The 15165-nt window shown below is 34.1% G+C and overlaps 1 protein-coding gene across 1 annotated transcript in view; it reads right to left on the bottom strand.

Annotated features, from left to right (window-relative positions):
• The window catches only part of LOC124354425 (GPI inositol-deacylase), a 44211-nt gene that overhangs the window by 14741 nt on the left and 14305 nt on the right, over positions 1 to 15165 (bottom strand). Inside the window, exons 3-12 of the mRNA XM_046804870.1 lie at positions 13905 to 14122; positions 13472 to 13729; positions 12719 to 12892; positions 11894 to 12150; positions 10229 to 10373; positions 9122 to 9390; positions 5668 to 5784; positions 4034 to 4252; positions 2713 to 2910; positions 865 to 1027 (exon numbers count right to left, since the gene is read on the bottom strand). Of these exons, the coding sequence (XP_046660826.1) occupies positions 865 to 1027; positions 2713 to 2910; positions 4034 to 4252; positions 5668 to 5784; positions 9122 to 9390; positions 10229 to 10373; positions 11894 to 12150; positions 12719 to 12892; positions 13472 to 13729; positions 13905 to 14122 (2018 nt within the window). The remainder of the gene's footprint in view (positions 1 to 864; positions 1028 to 2712; positions 2911 to 4033; positions 4253 to 5667; positions 5785 to 9121; positions 9391 to 10228; positions 10374 to 11893; positions 12151 to 12718; positions 12893 to 13471; positions 13730 to 13904; positions 14123 to 15165) is intronic.

Below are 15165 nucleotides of genomic sequence, written 5' to 3'. Positions count from 1 at the left end.
ACGCAAAAGTAGTGCATTTCTCGCCCATCACGATCAACTAGCGATATCTTCATTTACCAAACTACTATCAGAATCTCTTGAATTGACTAGTCAGGTCATGGTTGATAAATTGAGTCCACATCCCAATTGCCATTATTCTCAGAAAAGTTACACAGCTGAATACCTAACTCACAACAACACATCCGGTTAAATCTAAAATTGTTAAGACATACTTTTTGTACTTACAACTAACTCCTGCCATATCGACTGAATCACAATCAAAATATACAAGCAAAAATACTTGCAGTAGCAACTTCAAAAATGCAATTGAAAAGAACTATAAAATGATAATGTTCTGTTTCTAACGTCCAGGTAAAACTTCACCAATGTGCTCCTCTGAAAGTTCTTTAGTTGACCATCAGATTGTAGTAGCAATTAAACAACACTACTGTGGATTTACAGTGCAATCTCGTTAAGTCGGACTCCTTTATGTTGGATCTCCGGGTAACCTGGTCCAGATTCAGGAAAATTAGCTTTTTGTCATCACTGCCCAGACTGCCGAGTGTGGGATGAATGTTTATTTATCACTAGACTGTTCATAGAACTCGATTAGTCAGCATGTAGCTTGACAATGTGGGTGGAGGGGGGGAATAGCCTACCTGCTCAGTTCAGGCGCCACTCGCTATGATGTATGTGTCCAGTTCAGTTTGAGTGTGAGTTCATTTTTTTATATTTGTTAAAATATTTTATATATTAAGAGATATTAATTATTACAACTTCTATATAATCTAAATATAAATTATAATATAACAACAGTATACAATTATTATTATTAATTAATAATAATATAATTTATAACACTGAGGTACAAAAAAACAAAATTACCCTCATGAAGTAGTAGAAGGTTCCGATGACCATGGCCAAACCACCGCAAGAGCTGAGCAGTATTGCCACCATCGCAACTGACACGACAAAAGGCACCTTGTCCACTGCTGCCATAAGCCAATCAGTCCAGGTGCGGCTCACACCAGCCAACTTGCCAACAAACCTGTTGAGATATTCTTTGTATAAAGTTTGTTATTGATGATGGAAGGTTTGAAAGGATAACAGGATTTCCGACATTTGCCATTGTTATATGTTACAAAAAATATAATATGTTTAAAATAAAAAACAGAAAGAAGAAAAGAAGGGAAAGAAAAGAGTTCAAACAACCCAAAAGCTGCTTGGGGTCCAGTCTAGGCTTTGTTACTCCACAGGATGATCTTTTTTGAACCCTTTTCTTTCCCTTCATTTATTCTTTCTGTTCTTTATTTTTGTATATATTATACTTCTCCCACCTGACAAAGAGGATAGATACCAATCCTCGAAACATAGTGTTAAACCTTTTGCAACATATAACAATGGCAGATGTTGAGATATGTTGAAAGTTAATTAACTTTACAGCTAATTCTTTGTAATAATTTCATATGATGTTTTACTATAAATATCTGTTTTTTTGCAGATAATCTGGAATTAAAACTTTGATTTTATATAGCAACTCATCAACCCACTGACTGCAGAAGGAAAATAATTTCTTGTCCCAAATTTCTGGAAACAAAAATTAACTACTGATTTAGGTGTCCTATGTTGTTTATTTTTAACAAACTATATGTTTGGGTGTACAGATTGGTTCAAAATTATAGTAAATCATTGAATATGTAAAAAATAAAGAAAAAACACCAATTAGATATATATTCTAAATGTTTAATTCTCAGTCTATCTGCATGTATTTTATTGTTAAAAATTTGAAGTTTTTTATAATTATTGATATTTTTAATACAAATGGCAAGAAAATGATCATACTGGATTTTTTTTACTGTGTTTTGCAGGCAGTGTAAACAGTTATTAGCATAAAAATAATCTAACAACATGAGGTTACATTTAAAACTGATACACCAGTACACTTTAAATTTTAACAAACTAAATACAGTATTAGTTGTGAAAGTGGTGAAATATCCTCCATACTACTTTCATCCTTTAGCGAATGCAGCCAACCCGACACTCGTCCTCCTCCACTCATCCTAGATGTACGCTCACTCCACAAGTCAAGCAAGAGAAATGTTATGTTTCAAATGTTTGTAATGTAGTTAATTTGATTTTTCACAATATGAAATACCCTGCATTAATTAGCTTGGAACTATTGGCGATCTAGATGTTAAATTATCAATGAACCTATGAAATTATATTCTTTAGTCAAAAGACAAAACTAATTTTAAAAAATGGTAGAGTGTTGTGATGATACAAAGCGTGTAAACCTACAAATTAATAACTTAAAAAATATTGCCCACCATGAATTTTTCATAAAAAAGTGATTAGTGTTCTTAAATTTTGTAAAGTTCAACCACAATTTTAATTTACTGGTTTCAAGCTTTGTCCATTTTACTGATGCTGCTGATGCTGATGCTAAATTGAATTCTTCAGGACAAATCAAACCTCTACAAGAAACCCGAACCCTCTATAGAGGTCCATTACAATGATTATAAAATTATAACTGAAAGCTGCAGTAACAGAAATACCATATGACAATACGCTGTTCTGTATTTTACAAGAGCAGCGGAAAACTTAAACTCACTTGAGGGCGAACTTCTTGAATGTAGAACCACTGCAGACGATAGTCACATAGGCCAGGAGTCTCAGCATGAAAGTAAGGGTGAAGGCTATGAAATACAGCAACAGTGGTAAACCTAAACTCACTTGAGGGCGAACTTGTTGAGTGTAGAGCCACTGCAGACGATGGCCACGTAGGCTAGGAGTCCTAGCAGGAAAGTGAGGGCGAAGGCTACGGAGTACAGGAACAGTGGAAGCAGCAGAAAGTCCAGTCCAGACTGCTGGAGGGAGCTCAGATCCGGAGTCGGCAAGAGGAAACGCAGCGGCTCAGGGACATTCGACCAACTGAAAAGTGATAGGGTCATTGATTTCTTAAAGTCATAAATGTTTATAACAATACTCAATAGTCTGGTCTATTACAAGTCTAAAGATTATCTAATACTTTGTTAGTGTATACAAAATTATTATTACTTTGACACAGTATTCTATAATTTGGTGGAATCCATGTTTTACATTTAACTAATTTAAAAGGACTCAATCGCCACAGAATTTTTGTATTCTATGACGTCTATAAGAATCTTAATAACACAATTCACCACAAGAACGCGTAAACTGTGTTCGCTTTATAAAACTAAACCAATTTGGCTTACATCGTTGTTTGTTAAAGATTTTTATTTTTGTTATGTGTGTATCAAACATGTTTTGAAGAGTTTTAAATATGTTCAGAAGACTAAAATGTGGAGACAGATTAAAAACAAATTTTTTTCCCATATACTCAATTTTTTTAAATCACAAAAAGAAGAAAGTAAGGGAAGTTCACTCATGGAAGCACTTTAATTTTACTACTATAGGTTGTACACAATATTTTTTTATCACTAAAGCCAGACAGTGATCTATTTGACAGACAGTGAAGCTGTATTTTTCAGTAGTAGCACAAAATCATGAAATTACATTCAACTATAATTACCTCGAGTATAGACTAACTAAGTTGCACGTTACCTTACCTGGAACCGATCAATAATACAAACGTAATCAAAGTTTTGAGGATTCTACATATACCTGTATAAATATACATTACATACATACTCTTCATATACTTAGACCTTACACGCTGATCTGTCATCTAGTATACTGTATGCACAACCTCAGCTTTATAAAGACATATTTTTCACTGTGCAAATTATTAAAATGTTAAAATTATAAATTTAATTATTTATTGATAAGAAGCAAATAATACAATCTTTCTTAGATGCTGTTTAAGAATTGTGAATAGAAGTTGACATCATAAACAATAAGTACAATAAGTAATGAATACCCGTGTTTAGAGCCACAGCTAATACGGCAGGTTTCAATTTACACCATATACACTTACGTTTTGACATGCAACCTCATATTTTACGATACAACCTTACATTTTCTCATGTGGCCCAAATTTCAACCTTGCAACCCTACTATTCAAAACACTTACCTAAGAGTGCTGGACGCAATTTTCACAGCCGGCAGGACATAGTAAGGCTTGGCTCCTTGCAATAACGCGTGATGGAACAGCAAACAGTGCTGTTGAGAGGAGAGTGACATCATCTGTTGTCTCAGAGTCAGTAGCAAGATGGCCGCCACATAGGCAACCAGCTGACTAGAGAACAGGCGTACCAACTGTGCCAGCGAGTCCACCGGTGCACTCTCTATTCTGTTACAATGAAAACACATCATATAGAAGTTTATTTTATCAACTTTAACCCTGTCCTTTAAAATTTGGATCAGAACAACTTTGGATTAAACAGCAAAGATAAGCAAGGTCTACTTTACTGATTTAAGCTGATAAGTGCTGCTTTCTTGTATACTGAACTACTAAGGATTGTCTGCTATCAAGATATTATTCTTTTATATCCTCAGCTGTTTATGCTTAATCCTTGACTGCCACACCCTTTCTAAAAGTAACATGGGCGATCCTACTTGGCATTCAACTGCCATGTTCATGTTATCACATTCCAAACAGCTACAATACTACATGACGCTTAACAACTGTAAGATTATACGCATTGGCTTATAGTAGTGTTTATGTTAACTACTACAAATCCACATTAATTCTGTTAAATTGCTACTACACTCACCCAACTAAGGAACTATCATGAAAGCATATAGGATGAAGTAACCGGATGTTAGAAACAGAACGTTATTGATTGTGTTTTAGTGTTAGCTGTAATTTTAAGTTGCTACTGTGTTTGTTTTATTTTTTATTTTGATTGTGGTTCAGTCGGTATGGCAGGAATAAGTTATAATAGTGATAAATACGTTATATCAATTTTTGATTTGTCCAGATGCATTGTTATGAGTTAGGCATTCGGCAATGTATCTTTTCTGAAAATTACAGTGATCGTGAGCGAACCCAATTTATCAACTATTGACTTGACGTTATGAATCAATCAGGAGATTTTGACAACAATTTGGGAAATGAAAATGTCACTGAAGTTGATCATGGTAGGTGAGAAACACGCTATATTTGCATTGACTGAGAAGTTGCTCTGTGTGCGGAAAATAAACTTGGTATTAGCTTATAACAAGACCATTAAAAAACCGCACTTAAATTGAAAACATCCTAGTGATATCCCAGTGTTGAGTGTTGTGATTGGTGATGTTTATAACAAAGTCCTCAGTGATCAGAGTAGAAGTGGTAGTAGCTGTGATTCAGGTAAAGATGATAAACTATTACATAAAAATGGCCTGGTATCACTGTACAGGTGCTTTCTGTTCCTTCATGGATCTCATTTAATAAATAATGCTATGATGGTGGCTTAATTTAAAAAGTTTTATTTAAATTTTGCATGAGAATTATACACGTTTTGACACATTAAAATAGGATCAGGAATACTGAAAGTGCTTTGAGTTATGACCAGGAGCTGGTTGAACTCATCTTAGAAGTCAAAGTCTCAATTCACTAATACTGAAACAATACATATTTATAATCAACCTAGCAGTTACCCACGGCTTCACACACGATTTTAAAAAACAAAGGCCAAACATAGATCGTTTAGTGAAAGCAATTATGATGTAATATGATGGAGCCTTACAATTCTTTTAAACATAATTAGCCATATCACTTACCGGACGGAAAATGTACATTTGCTATCAAGGAACAATGTTACGTAAGGTGACGGAACAGTCCATTCTGCTGGCCGGGCCGTGTGGAGCATTATAGGCAATGTCAGTCCCTCGTTGTTTCTGAAACGGACAAAAACATTCTGTCATGTAAAACAAACTTTTCTACAAACCTGAAATTTATTTTAACTAATAATGTTAAATTTAAAATTATATGATACAAAATTTCTTTTTATCTTTATATATTTTTAAGTCAGGAATGATGTAATATGTGTAATTTTCCAATAACGGATACCCGTTGTTCAAGGGTGATGGTGGATGTAAGGGGGAGGGACAGGAGGAGAACTCAGCATTTCAGAATGATGTCATGTTGTGTATTGTCGTTAGGTTTTGATGAGCACTATAATTTGTATTGATTAGTTTTTTTACATTGCAGAATATTCAGGACTGGTAAAGATTGATTCTTTAGAAGGGATTTAAAAATCTACAGGTAAGTGCAGGTAATAATTTTAATTCTTATAGTCGTAACCATTAAAAAGATTAAACAGCAAATTAATAATATATTGAAGTCTACCTCAGCCTACGGATTATGCAAAGTGGTTTATTACATTTTTTGTTCATTATGAGAAGTACAAAGTTGCGTATGAAATATTTCTGAATAGTGTAAAAATATAAGAATAAAATAACAAGAAATTTAAAAAGTTGAATTAAATTTGTGATTAATGTCAATCTGACAAGCACGAAAGCCACGGTTAAAAAAGTGATGGGACACACAATATTAGGTCTAAAAAATAAAGGTATATAGTGCAATAATCACTGCTGCAAAATACAATAAAAATGTAAATGTGTATGAAAACAGTAAAACAGACTTTATAAAAAAATTCATATATTTGTACCCCTATATATTGTATTGAATTATATGTATATATTCAAAAATAAAAACAGACTGTCCCGAGCTGCAGACATTTAAATTCCTAGGCGTCTCTTGCTCTTGTTATTTATCTAATACAGTATATTAAATTTTCCCTCATTGTTAAAATTTACCTAAATCTGTTCACAATTTGTTTATAAAAACTGAGTAACTGCCTGTCTGACATAAGTTACATGTTTATGTCTGGTGCATATTGTCTCCAATCTACATTTAATAACAACCTGTGTACCAGGATATTCTAGTTTGTTTATCTATGTGTGTATGTATAAGGTGTGTAGGTGACTTGTGTGTAAGGTATGTGACTTCGGGCATGAGAGAGTATGTGTGGTGTTTTTTTCTCAATTTATAGCCTATTTCTTCTTAACCCTATGCACAGAAAGGCAGTATTTATTTATTTGTCCTTGGAGCTTGTGTGGCCAGCTCTACTGGCCGCCGCCATTTTGTCGGAAGCGCGGATTAATTTTTGTCGTAATATTATCTCAGATTGTATGTCCATTCTTTGTTTGAAGGTTATTTTTGACGATGGAAGGATTGTGAAGGAAACAGGATTTTTCCGGACATTTGCCATCGTTCAGTGAAACAATAAATCAGTAACACTACGTTTCGAGATCTGCAATCTGATCTCTTCTTCAGGTAAAGAACTAACCTAATACATAATATTACAAACTATAATATTATAGCCCCTTTACTATAATACGGCTAGCCCCTTTGGTCAGTCGTAGGTGGTTAGTAGACGAATGAAGACGTATTGTGACCTGTATTCCATAGTTCACTTTTAATGATTAGTGCTTTGTATAGTTTTTATTAAGTGCATGTTTATAGAGTTAGTGAAGTTGACAAACAACATGTAGGTTGTGATTCCTGACTTAGGCGTGCCACAACGCTTTGGTAAGATTTGTTTATTTTAACCTAGTTTGTAATATTATGTATTAGGTTAGTTCTTTACCTGAAGAAGAGATCAGATTGCAGATCTCGAAACGTAGTGTTACTGATTTATTGTTTCACTGAACGATGGCAAATGTCCGGAAAAATTTTGTATGTCCAGTTGTACTGGCCAAGATATAATACGTCCATAGCTTGTAAGGCCAGCACCACTGGCCACTAAACATATGTTATTTTCTAATAGCCTCTTTGTTTTATACTGAATAATGAGTGCTAAAACCTATCGAGCAGCTTAATTTAAAGTAATTTTAGGTAAAGCAGTAAATTTTAAATTAGCCTAAGATTCTTTTCTAAACATTGACTGTGCAAATTAATACGAATGACATGTAGTGGGCCTTTACACCGAAGTGATAGAAACCTAGAAAATTTTACTAGAAGATGTGTGCTAACTATTCTTGACTACACATACGTGTGTATTTTATAAAAGTTTTATTCAGTAAAAAATGTGATGACTGAGAAAATTTTTAAATAGTTCATGTCTGAGTATAACATAACTGTAAATGCCTACTTTATAGCATTTTATTTAAATACCTTTCTTAACAATGCACGTGTAAGAGTTAAATTTCCCAAATGTATGTTTAAAATTATATTGACTAAATCATTTTGTTTACTCTTGCTTGTTAAATCTTTCAGCTATTATTTTTTACTTTAAATTATACCTATCCTATAAGATTTTATTTTGTAACTGTCTTTATCAAGAGTTTTATTTCTTGATTTAAAAAGTACTTTTTTATTCTCATAGGCTATGCCCATATGTGATATACTTGCCAAATAATGAATGCAAAAATTCCAATATTGTAATTTTGTGGTAATAATTTTATTTTATTTTAATTCATGTACTAAAGTTTATTACATCCAAGCTGATTTGAAACAAAACTATATCTTAATTATATCATCTACACTCCTTAGATACATAACATCAACTAAGTTATCACAATCTGATACTTTTAAAATGTTTTTTGTCTTGCAGTGAAGAGAAAAATATAAATTCTTGGTTTCATAATCTTTTAAAGACATTTCTTTTATTTTCTTGCAAACATATAACAATATCATTTAAAAAAAAAAAAACTATTCAACTTAAGAACAATTAAGAATTGCCACGGTTTGATGTTTTAGACATTTAACATTCGCCAATTTCTTCATCTATAAATCATGAAGAAATAAGTATGTAATTTAATGTTAGTCAAATTGGTGGTTGTAGTCTATTAATTTTGATATACTTAGAGGTTTGATCTTAATTTGGGTAAACATTTAGGTAAGTATTATACATCTAAAAATATGTATCATAATTAATATACCGTACAAGTTCAATAATAATGTTTTTTATTGGTCCACCTGACTTTTGAACATGATGTATTTAATAATATTTACTACTTTTACAAGGACTAAAACTAAAATTAAAATTCAGGTATTGAGTCTATTTTTCCATATTATAGATCCATCATCCAAAACTTAACAAAATATTATCATCAGGCAAAGATATAAGGTTAACCATTTAGGCGAAAAACAATAACCAACCTACCAAGATAAATATAAAAACTAATTTTTGTATATTTTTGAAAAGTAGCATTCAAAATTAAGATGTACCTGATAACAACACTGGAGTGCTGATGGCTCCACGGTACACGTAGCGTGGCGACAACAGGTTGTGACAAATTGGTACATGTCTGTGCCTGAATAACCAAGCGGTATGCCTGCCATGGTCTCTCTAGTTGTGGCAGGTCCAGTGTGTAGAAGAGAGCGTGGGGAGGTGTTGCCTCTAGCAGGGTGGTAGCTTGGAAGGGGAAATACCATCGAGGGAGAGCCACTGTCAGTGTGCGGGAGGTGGATGAGAACATGTCATACCTTACTGAGCTCTGTACGTAGAAACATATTAGTCAGAACCTTTTTGGAGAGTACCAATAAACAATTGAAATAACACGGCCTAATTAAAACATTAGTTTAACTAGACTATTATGGTTTGTATGTTGTTTATAACTGTCCCAAGACTGTAAATGTAAGAAATAAGACTCTAACCTAACATATCACTAAAGATGTACATAAGGAAAATAATATCAAAACTACTTGAAAACCCTGAAAAACAAGAGCGAGGTAAGCAATGTTATCCGTCACCAGCTAGCTATAGCTGCTTTTCCGTCAATGAAGTCAGTGTTTATGTATACGTTAAAACTGTGATGCTTTGTTTCTAAGAGGTAATTTAATATAGAACCTAAATTGTATAACCTCTTTGTACAAATATCTTCTTGAATTCTCTAAACTCTGATGTGAGAAACGACTCTAGAAAATTTTAAAATATCAATTTCAATAATATTGCCCTGTAAAATGTTAATATATCATTTTAGATTTTATCATCATTGTTGTCCCTGAGTACATTACAATGAAAGTTATATGATTCTTCAAAGTAAAGTTGGAACATTATAGTTTTTAGTTTTCACTTGATTAGTAACTATATCGTATTTAGGATTACAAACACATTGTAATATACATACACATATACATTGTAATACAATATGAACATTACTTTCACAACAACTTAACCCTCTCGTAACTAAAACTACAGTTTTTTTAAGAAGACTTAATTAATATTTGGCAAACAAAATTTTATTTACAAATTAAACTGTAAACAAGTTTCTGCTGTTAATTCCACACTATTACTAGTGTAATATTACTTTTCTTTTATTCAAATTACATTACCGGTTCGTCTGAAGGTGGCATCCGGATGACCACATAGTTGTGGCCACGCAGCCGGAGGTCCCTGGTGCTAACTATTGCCACCTTGTGTTTGCCAAAACGAGCTGGTGCGATGCGGCCCAGGTTTGACAAGTTCTCCACAGTGGGGCTGTGAAATAAGGGCTGTTGTTAGTCCTCTTGTGTTGTATGACAACAATGTCTGATCGGAAAAGAAAAAGGTTTATTTAAAGGGTGGCATAAAAGTCACACAGTTTTGAATTATTTGAAGTAAGATAATTAATTTTAAGTATTACTAGAAAAACCTTGGGTTACACCCAGATGTATTTGATGTGTGAAATAATGTCTCGCTTTCAAATTCATCTGAACATGTATTTGTTTACACCCTACATGTAATAAATAATTGACTACAACCACATCAAAAAAGGTCATACGGAACTGGGCAGATTTCCGTAATTGCTCTGAAAAACAGAATTATTAGTTTGTGTAGGAAGTATTAACTTCATCCAATAAGTGTGTCTAAAAGATACCACACAAAACTATATTATTAGTGAGCTTAATATTTCTGACACTACCATAGTGATGTCATGCACTCAATACATGATAACAACTTGGGTGGCATCAATTTCATGGCTTCTCTTATAAATGCCAGTTATTGAGTTATTACTTAATGATGTACGATTTACATTTATTTTGTTACATCAAGTGATGTAGTTCTTGATGAGAGAAATACTTGCCATTTATGATTGAAATCTACTATTACTAAATATAAAACTAGAGATGGGGCGATACTAAAATAATCCATTTCAATTCCAATACTGATACAAAATTGTTCTCTCGTTTTCTGATTCTGAATTCGATATCGACTCCTCTGTTATTTATATGTAATTAAGAATATAACAGAATGGTTTCAATTTGTTACTATAAAAAAAATCTGGCCAGAGAGGGTGACTATCCAAGAATTTCATATCACTCTTAGTTATAATAAAAAAATTGAAATCTGAACATACACATATTCTAACAAAGGATATATTTAGCAGCTACACATATTACAAGAAGGGTGCCTATGAATAGTCGCAGCAGACACGTGGGAATGCATGGACATGGATATAGGAAAAAGGAACAGCAAAACAAAATAACTTATTAATTTGTTACCCATATATGTCTTTTTTATATACCAAAAATACAACACAAACACGTTTTTGCAGATCAGCTGTTGTTTCCGAGTAGACATAGCAGATTCATGGTGAGGCATGAACACAAATAAACATAAATTCAAAAAAGCAAAATAGTTTTGCAAAATTATGGTAATTGTTATATCTACCTACATCTTTACATACAGTGCTGATCAGTGGTTGGGACAATAGCAATGGGAGAAAATTGAAGTGAAACCAAGTGATCAATTCAGCCTGCTAGCATGCAATGGCAGAGGGTGGAATCAACTAGATTTTTCTTAAGTATTTTGCACTTGGGCCTCATGACTGAGCAAGTTTCATTGCAATGTGAATCAATATACTTTCATAAATTTACTTTTAACGTCCAAGTTTATAACTTATAGTTTTAATTTTCATCAACCAAAAGCCTCTAATTCTGGAACTCTCTGTGAAAAAGAGTACTGAGGTTCAAAGATTTCAATCCTTCTATTTCAACACTTGGGATTGTTCTACTCACCAAAACCTCTTGCCATTGACTGAGGTGATCTGACGACAGGCAAACAGCCAATCCCTGGCCTTGTGATTGGTGGTCGCGACAGCTAGCGTGTCCTCAGGTGCACTGGATGGACGCAGGTGTGCCAACATATGCAACGGAACACGACGGGGTTTGGAATCTTCGTAGTTTGTTATTGCCAGCTCGAACCAGTCAGCGTTGGACGGTAGGGTCACCTCAGGAGGATGAACAGCTTCATGATATCTCTTCCCTGCTGACCTCTGATGATAACAGAGAAAATAATGAGACAAAGTTCAAATAATTATATAAGATTAGTAATAGAAGGAACACTACATATACAAAAATATAAATATATATAATATATGTTTCCGAGAGGACTTTAAATAGGATAATAGAATTCCGGATATTTGCCATGAATATATGTTACAAAAATAGGACACTAGGTTTTGAGGATTGAAATCTATCCTCTTCCTCAGGTGTCAAAAACTCTAAGACATACTTAAAGTCTTAAAACGTGAGATGATGAACTTGTTATGCACTAAATTTGCTCCAAATTAAATTTGATAATAGATTAGGTTGTATGTAAAAAATGAAGTATATAAATGACTGGTACAGCAACGTTATTAAATCCACACTGGTGAGAATGAACCAAAACAGTACAAAATGCATTTTCTTGGATATTAAACATAATACAACCTCTTTAGGGTGGCTGAAAATATTTAACAACACAATAAATAACTGCAAGTTAGAGACTTATGTTAGTAGAATCTAAATCAATGTGTTAATTAAACTTATAAATATTTCAAACCCAATCCACTACAAACTAACCTCAAGCAGGTGATACCTGAAGACCTCGAGCCGCAAGTGAGCATCTCGGGTTATTTGGAGAGTCTTGGTGTCCACACAGTCAAACAATGCTCTGACGAGAACCAGTACCAGCTGTTTACACCACAATATACACAGGTGGTCCACAGACATCCAGACCTCTGGCACAGCTGTCGTCTGAAAACAGAACAATTCCAGTATGGTTGTCTTGTCAAGTCTTTTGTTTGACATGTATGATTTAGTGCAGTCAATCTTTACTGTTTGAGGATGGTAGGAATGAGATATTTTAATGAACATCTCATGAACAGCCGGATAACGACTTCATAACAACATCCGCCCTAGCTGTTTGCCTATTGTTGGCAGGAATAAGCCTCACAGAACCTATCCTGGAGTACTCTAGACAGTGAGAGGCTCCCATTGTTAAAATCATGACTAAGTTATCCCAGCTGAGTATCGTATCCATAGCTACTGCTAGTGGCACTCGCTGCAAAGGTCATAAGAATGAATAGTGCACAAGAAATAGAAAAATATTGTAGATGGAAAACAAACAGGAAGAGAAAAGCTGTTAGAAATGATGCCTTAAAAGAAAACTGGATTAAGAGCCTTACATTTGCTGTTTAAAAAAAGACTGTAGCATTTTAAAGTTACAAACTTTTTATAATTAGCTAAAATTCGCAAAACTTTTACTTCTACTCTTCATGGCAAACAAAAATTTTAAAATGTTTGAACATAAAAGAGAAAAGATACATTACTCACCAAGGCACTGATGTCTGCCTGATCACTCAAGGTGAGCCCAGATCTCACCACCAGATCTTTGATACCTCCGCCAAGAGAGATAACAGTAACATTACCTCCGGGTGGAGGCCAGTGGGGACTGACCCGACGATAATAGTCCTGCAGCAGAGGGTCAGTGAGGACCACGGGAGAGTGAGGGGTGGCCAATGTCACCACCAGATGAACTGCGTGGGTTGGAAAGTCTGGCTCTAGAAATAGCCCTTTGGCTATCATTCCTCCCTGGAAGATAGTAAATAGTGAAACATCTTTGTTACACTTTGAGAATTGCAAATGAATCAAAGTGTATTTAATCTAAATATATATGAAATTATTTAATGGGCCAATTTGTGATGGCCTTCTTTCCACCAACTTCAAACAACTCCATCTTATATTGCTATAATATCCACACACCTACCATGGAGTGACCGATGAGTACTAAGGAATCAGGCCTGACTCTTCGGTACAGTGACAGTATTCTCTGTACGGCGTGCACAGTGAAGCGTGTCTGGTCGGTCAGCACTCCTCCGAACATTGCAGAGTACTCCTCGTTCAGGTCCAGTGTGAAGAAGTCAAAGTGAAACTGATACTCAGAGCTGAAGGCCTTCCGGAGAGACACGCTCGCCAATGATCTAACTGATATTTGGGATCAATTTATCAGATTGCTAGTACTTACTGTAAGTAGTACATTAGTTATAATAACTTACTATAAACTAATTATCTGCGAGAGAAGTGGTGGGCCAAAACTTCCTACTTTAAGATAAATAAAGGCCAATGCCAATCTGAACTAGGAAATTATGATGGTCCACATATCTTATAACTTCAGCTTATATTATTCAGTGCAAGGGGGTAGATCAAACTCAAACTCTGGTTATGCCACTGTAGTGATCCAATCCAATATGTGAGTGAGATAGCACCTTTTAAACTACATAGATGCATCCGAGAATCCAAGTGTTAAAATTGCCGATTTTCCCATTGAAGATATTACAATATTTTATTATTGTATTATTTGCCTAAACATTGACTAAGACATAATGCAGCTCATTAGCCAAGTCAAAATACTTATAACTATTTAATTAAATTACTCCTAAGTTACATTACAAGAATAAATAGATAAATAAATATTACATAAAACAAATAACAAAAAATTGAGTTAAAACACATCCAGAGTTCCAATGACAAAAATGGCAATTTTAAACATTATGAAAGAAAGGTAGCTGCATGATTGTATAAATGTTTGAAAAACAAACCATTCAATTGACTAGTTACTTAACTAACTAATTTAACTAATATTCAATGACAATGCGTTAACATGATAACAAATAAATAAAGTAATAAAAAGTATTTTTTGTCATAAGTTTAAGCTCTTCTAGATTGTTTATCATCTGCATAGAGCAGTGTAGTTGCTTGAATGGAATAGGTCAAATCATTTAAACTCAATAGAAACAACAATGTTCCCAGTACCGAACCCTATGGGACCCTTATATTCAGCAATAGCCTCCTCCGACCACTGCCCATCCAGACAGACTCTCTGTCTTCTGTTTTTCAAATATGAACAAAAGAAATCGAGAGGTATGTTGCGTAACTCATAATGATCCAATTTACCAAGCAGGTCATCATGGCTGACATAGTCAAAAGCCTTGCTCAAATCACATAATGTAACCTGAGCAGAGCATCTA

This window comes from Homalodisca vitripennis, chromosome 2, assembly GCF_021130785.1.
Source record: "Homalodisca vitripennis isolate AUS2020 chromosome 2, UT_GWSS_2.1, whole genome shotgun sequence".
Taxonomy (NCBI): Eukaryota; Metazoa; Arthropoda; class Insecta; order Hemiptera; family Cicadellidae; genus Homalodisca; species Homalodisca vitripennis.
The sequence above is the reverse complement of the archived record's forward strand: the minus strand, read 5'-3'. Positions and strand labels throughout refer to the sequence as shown.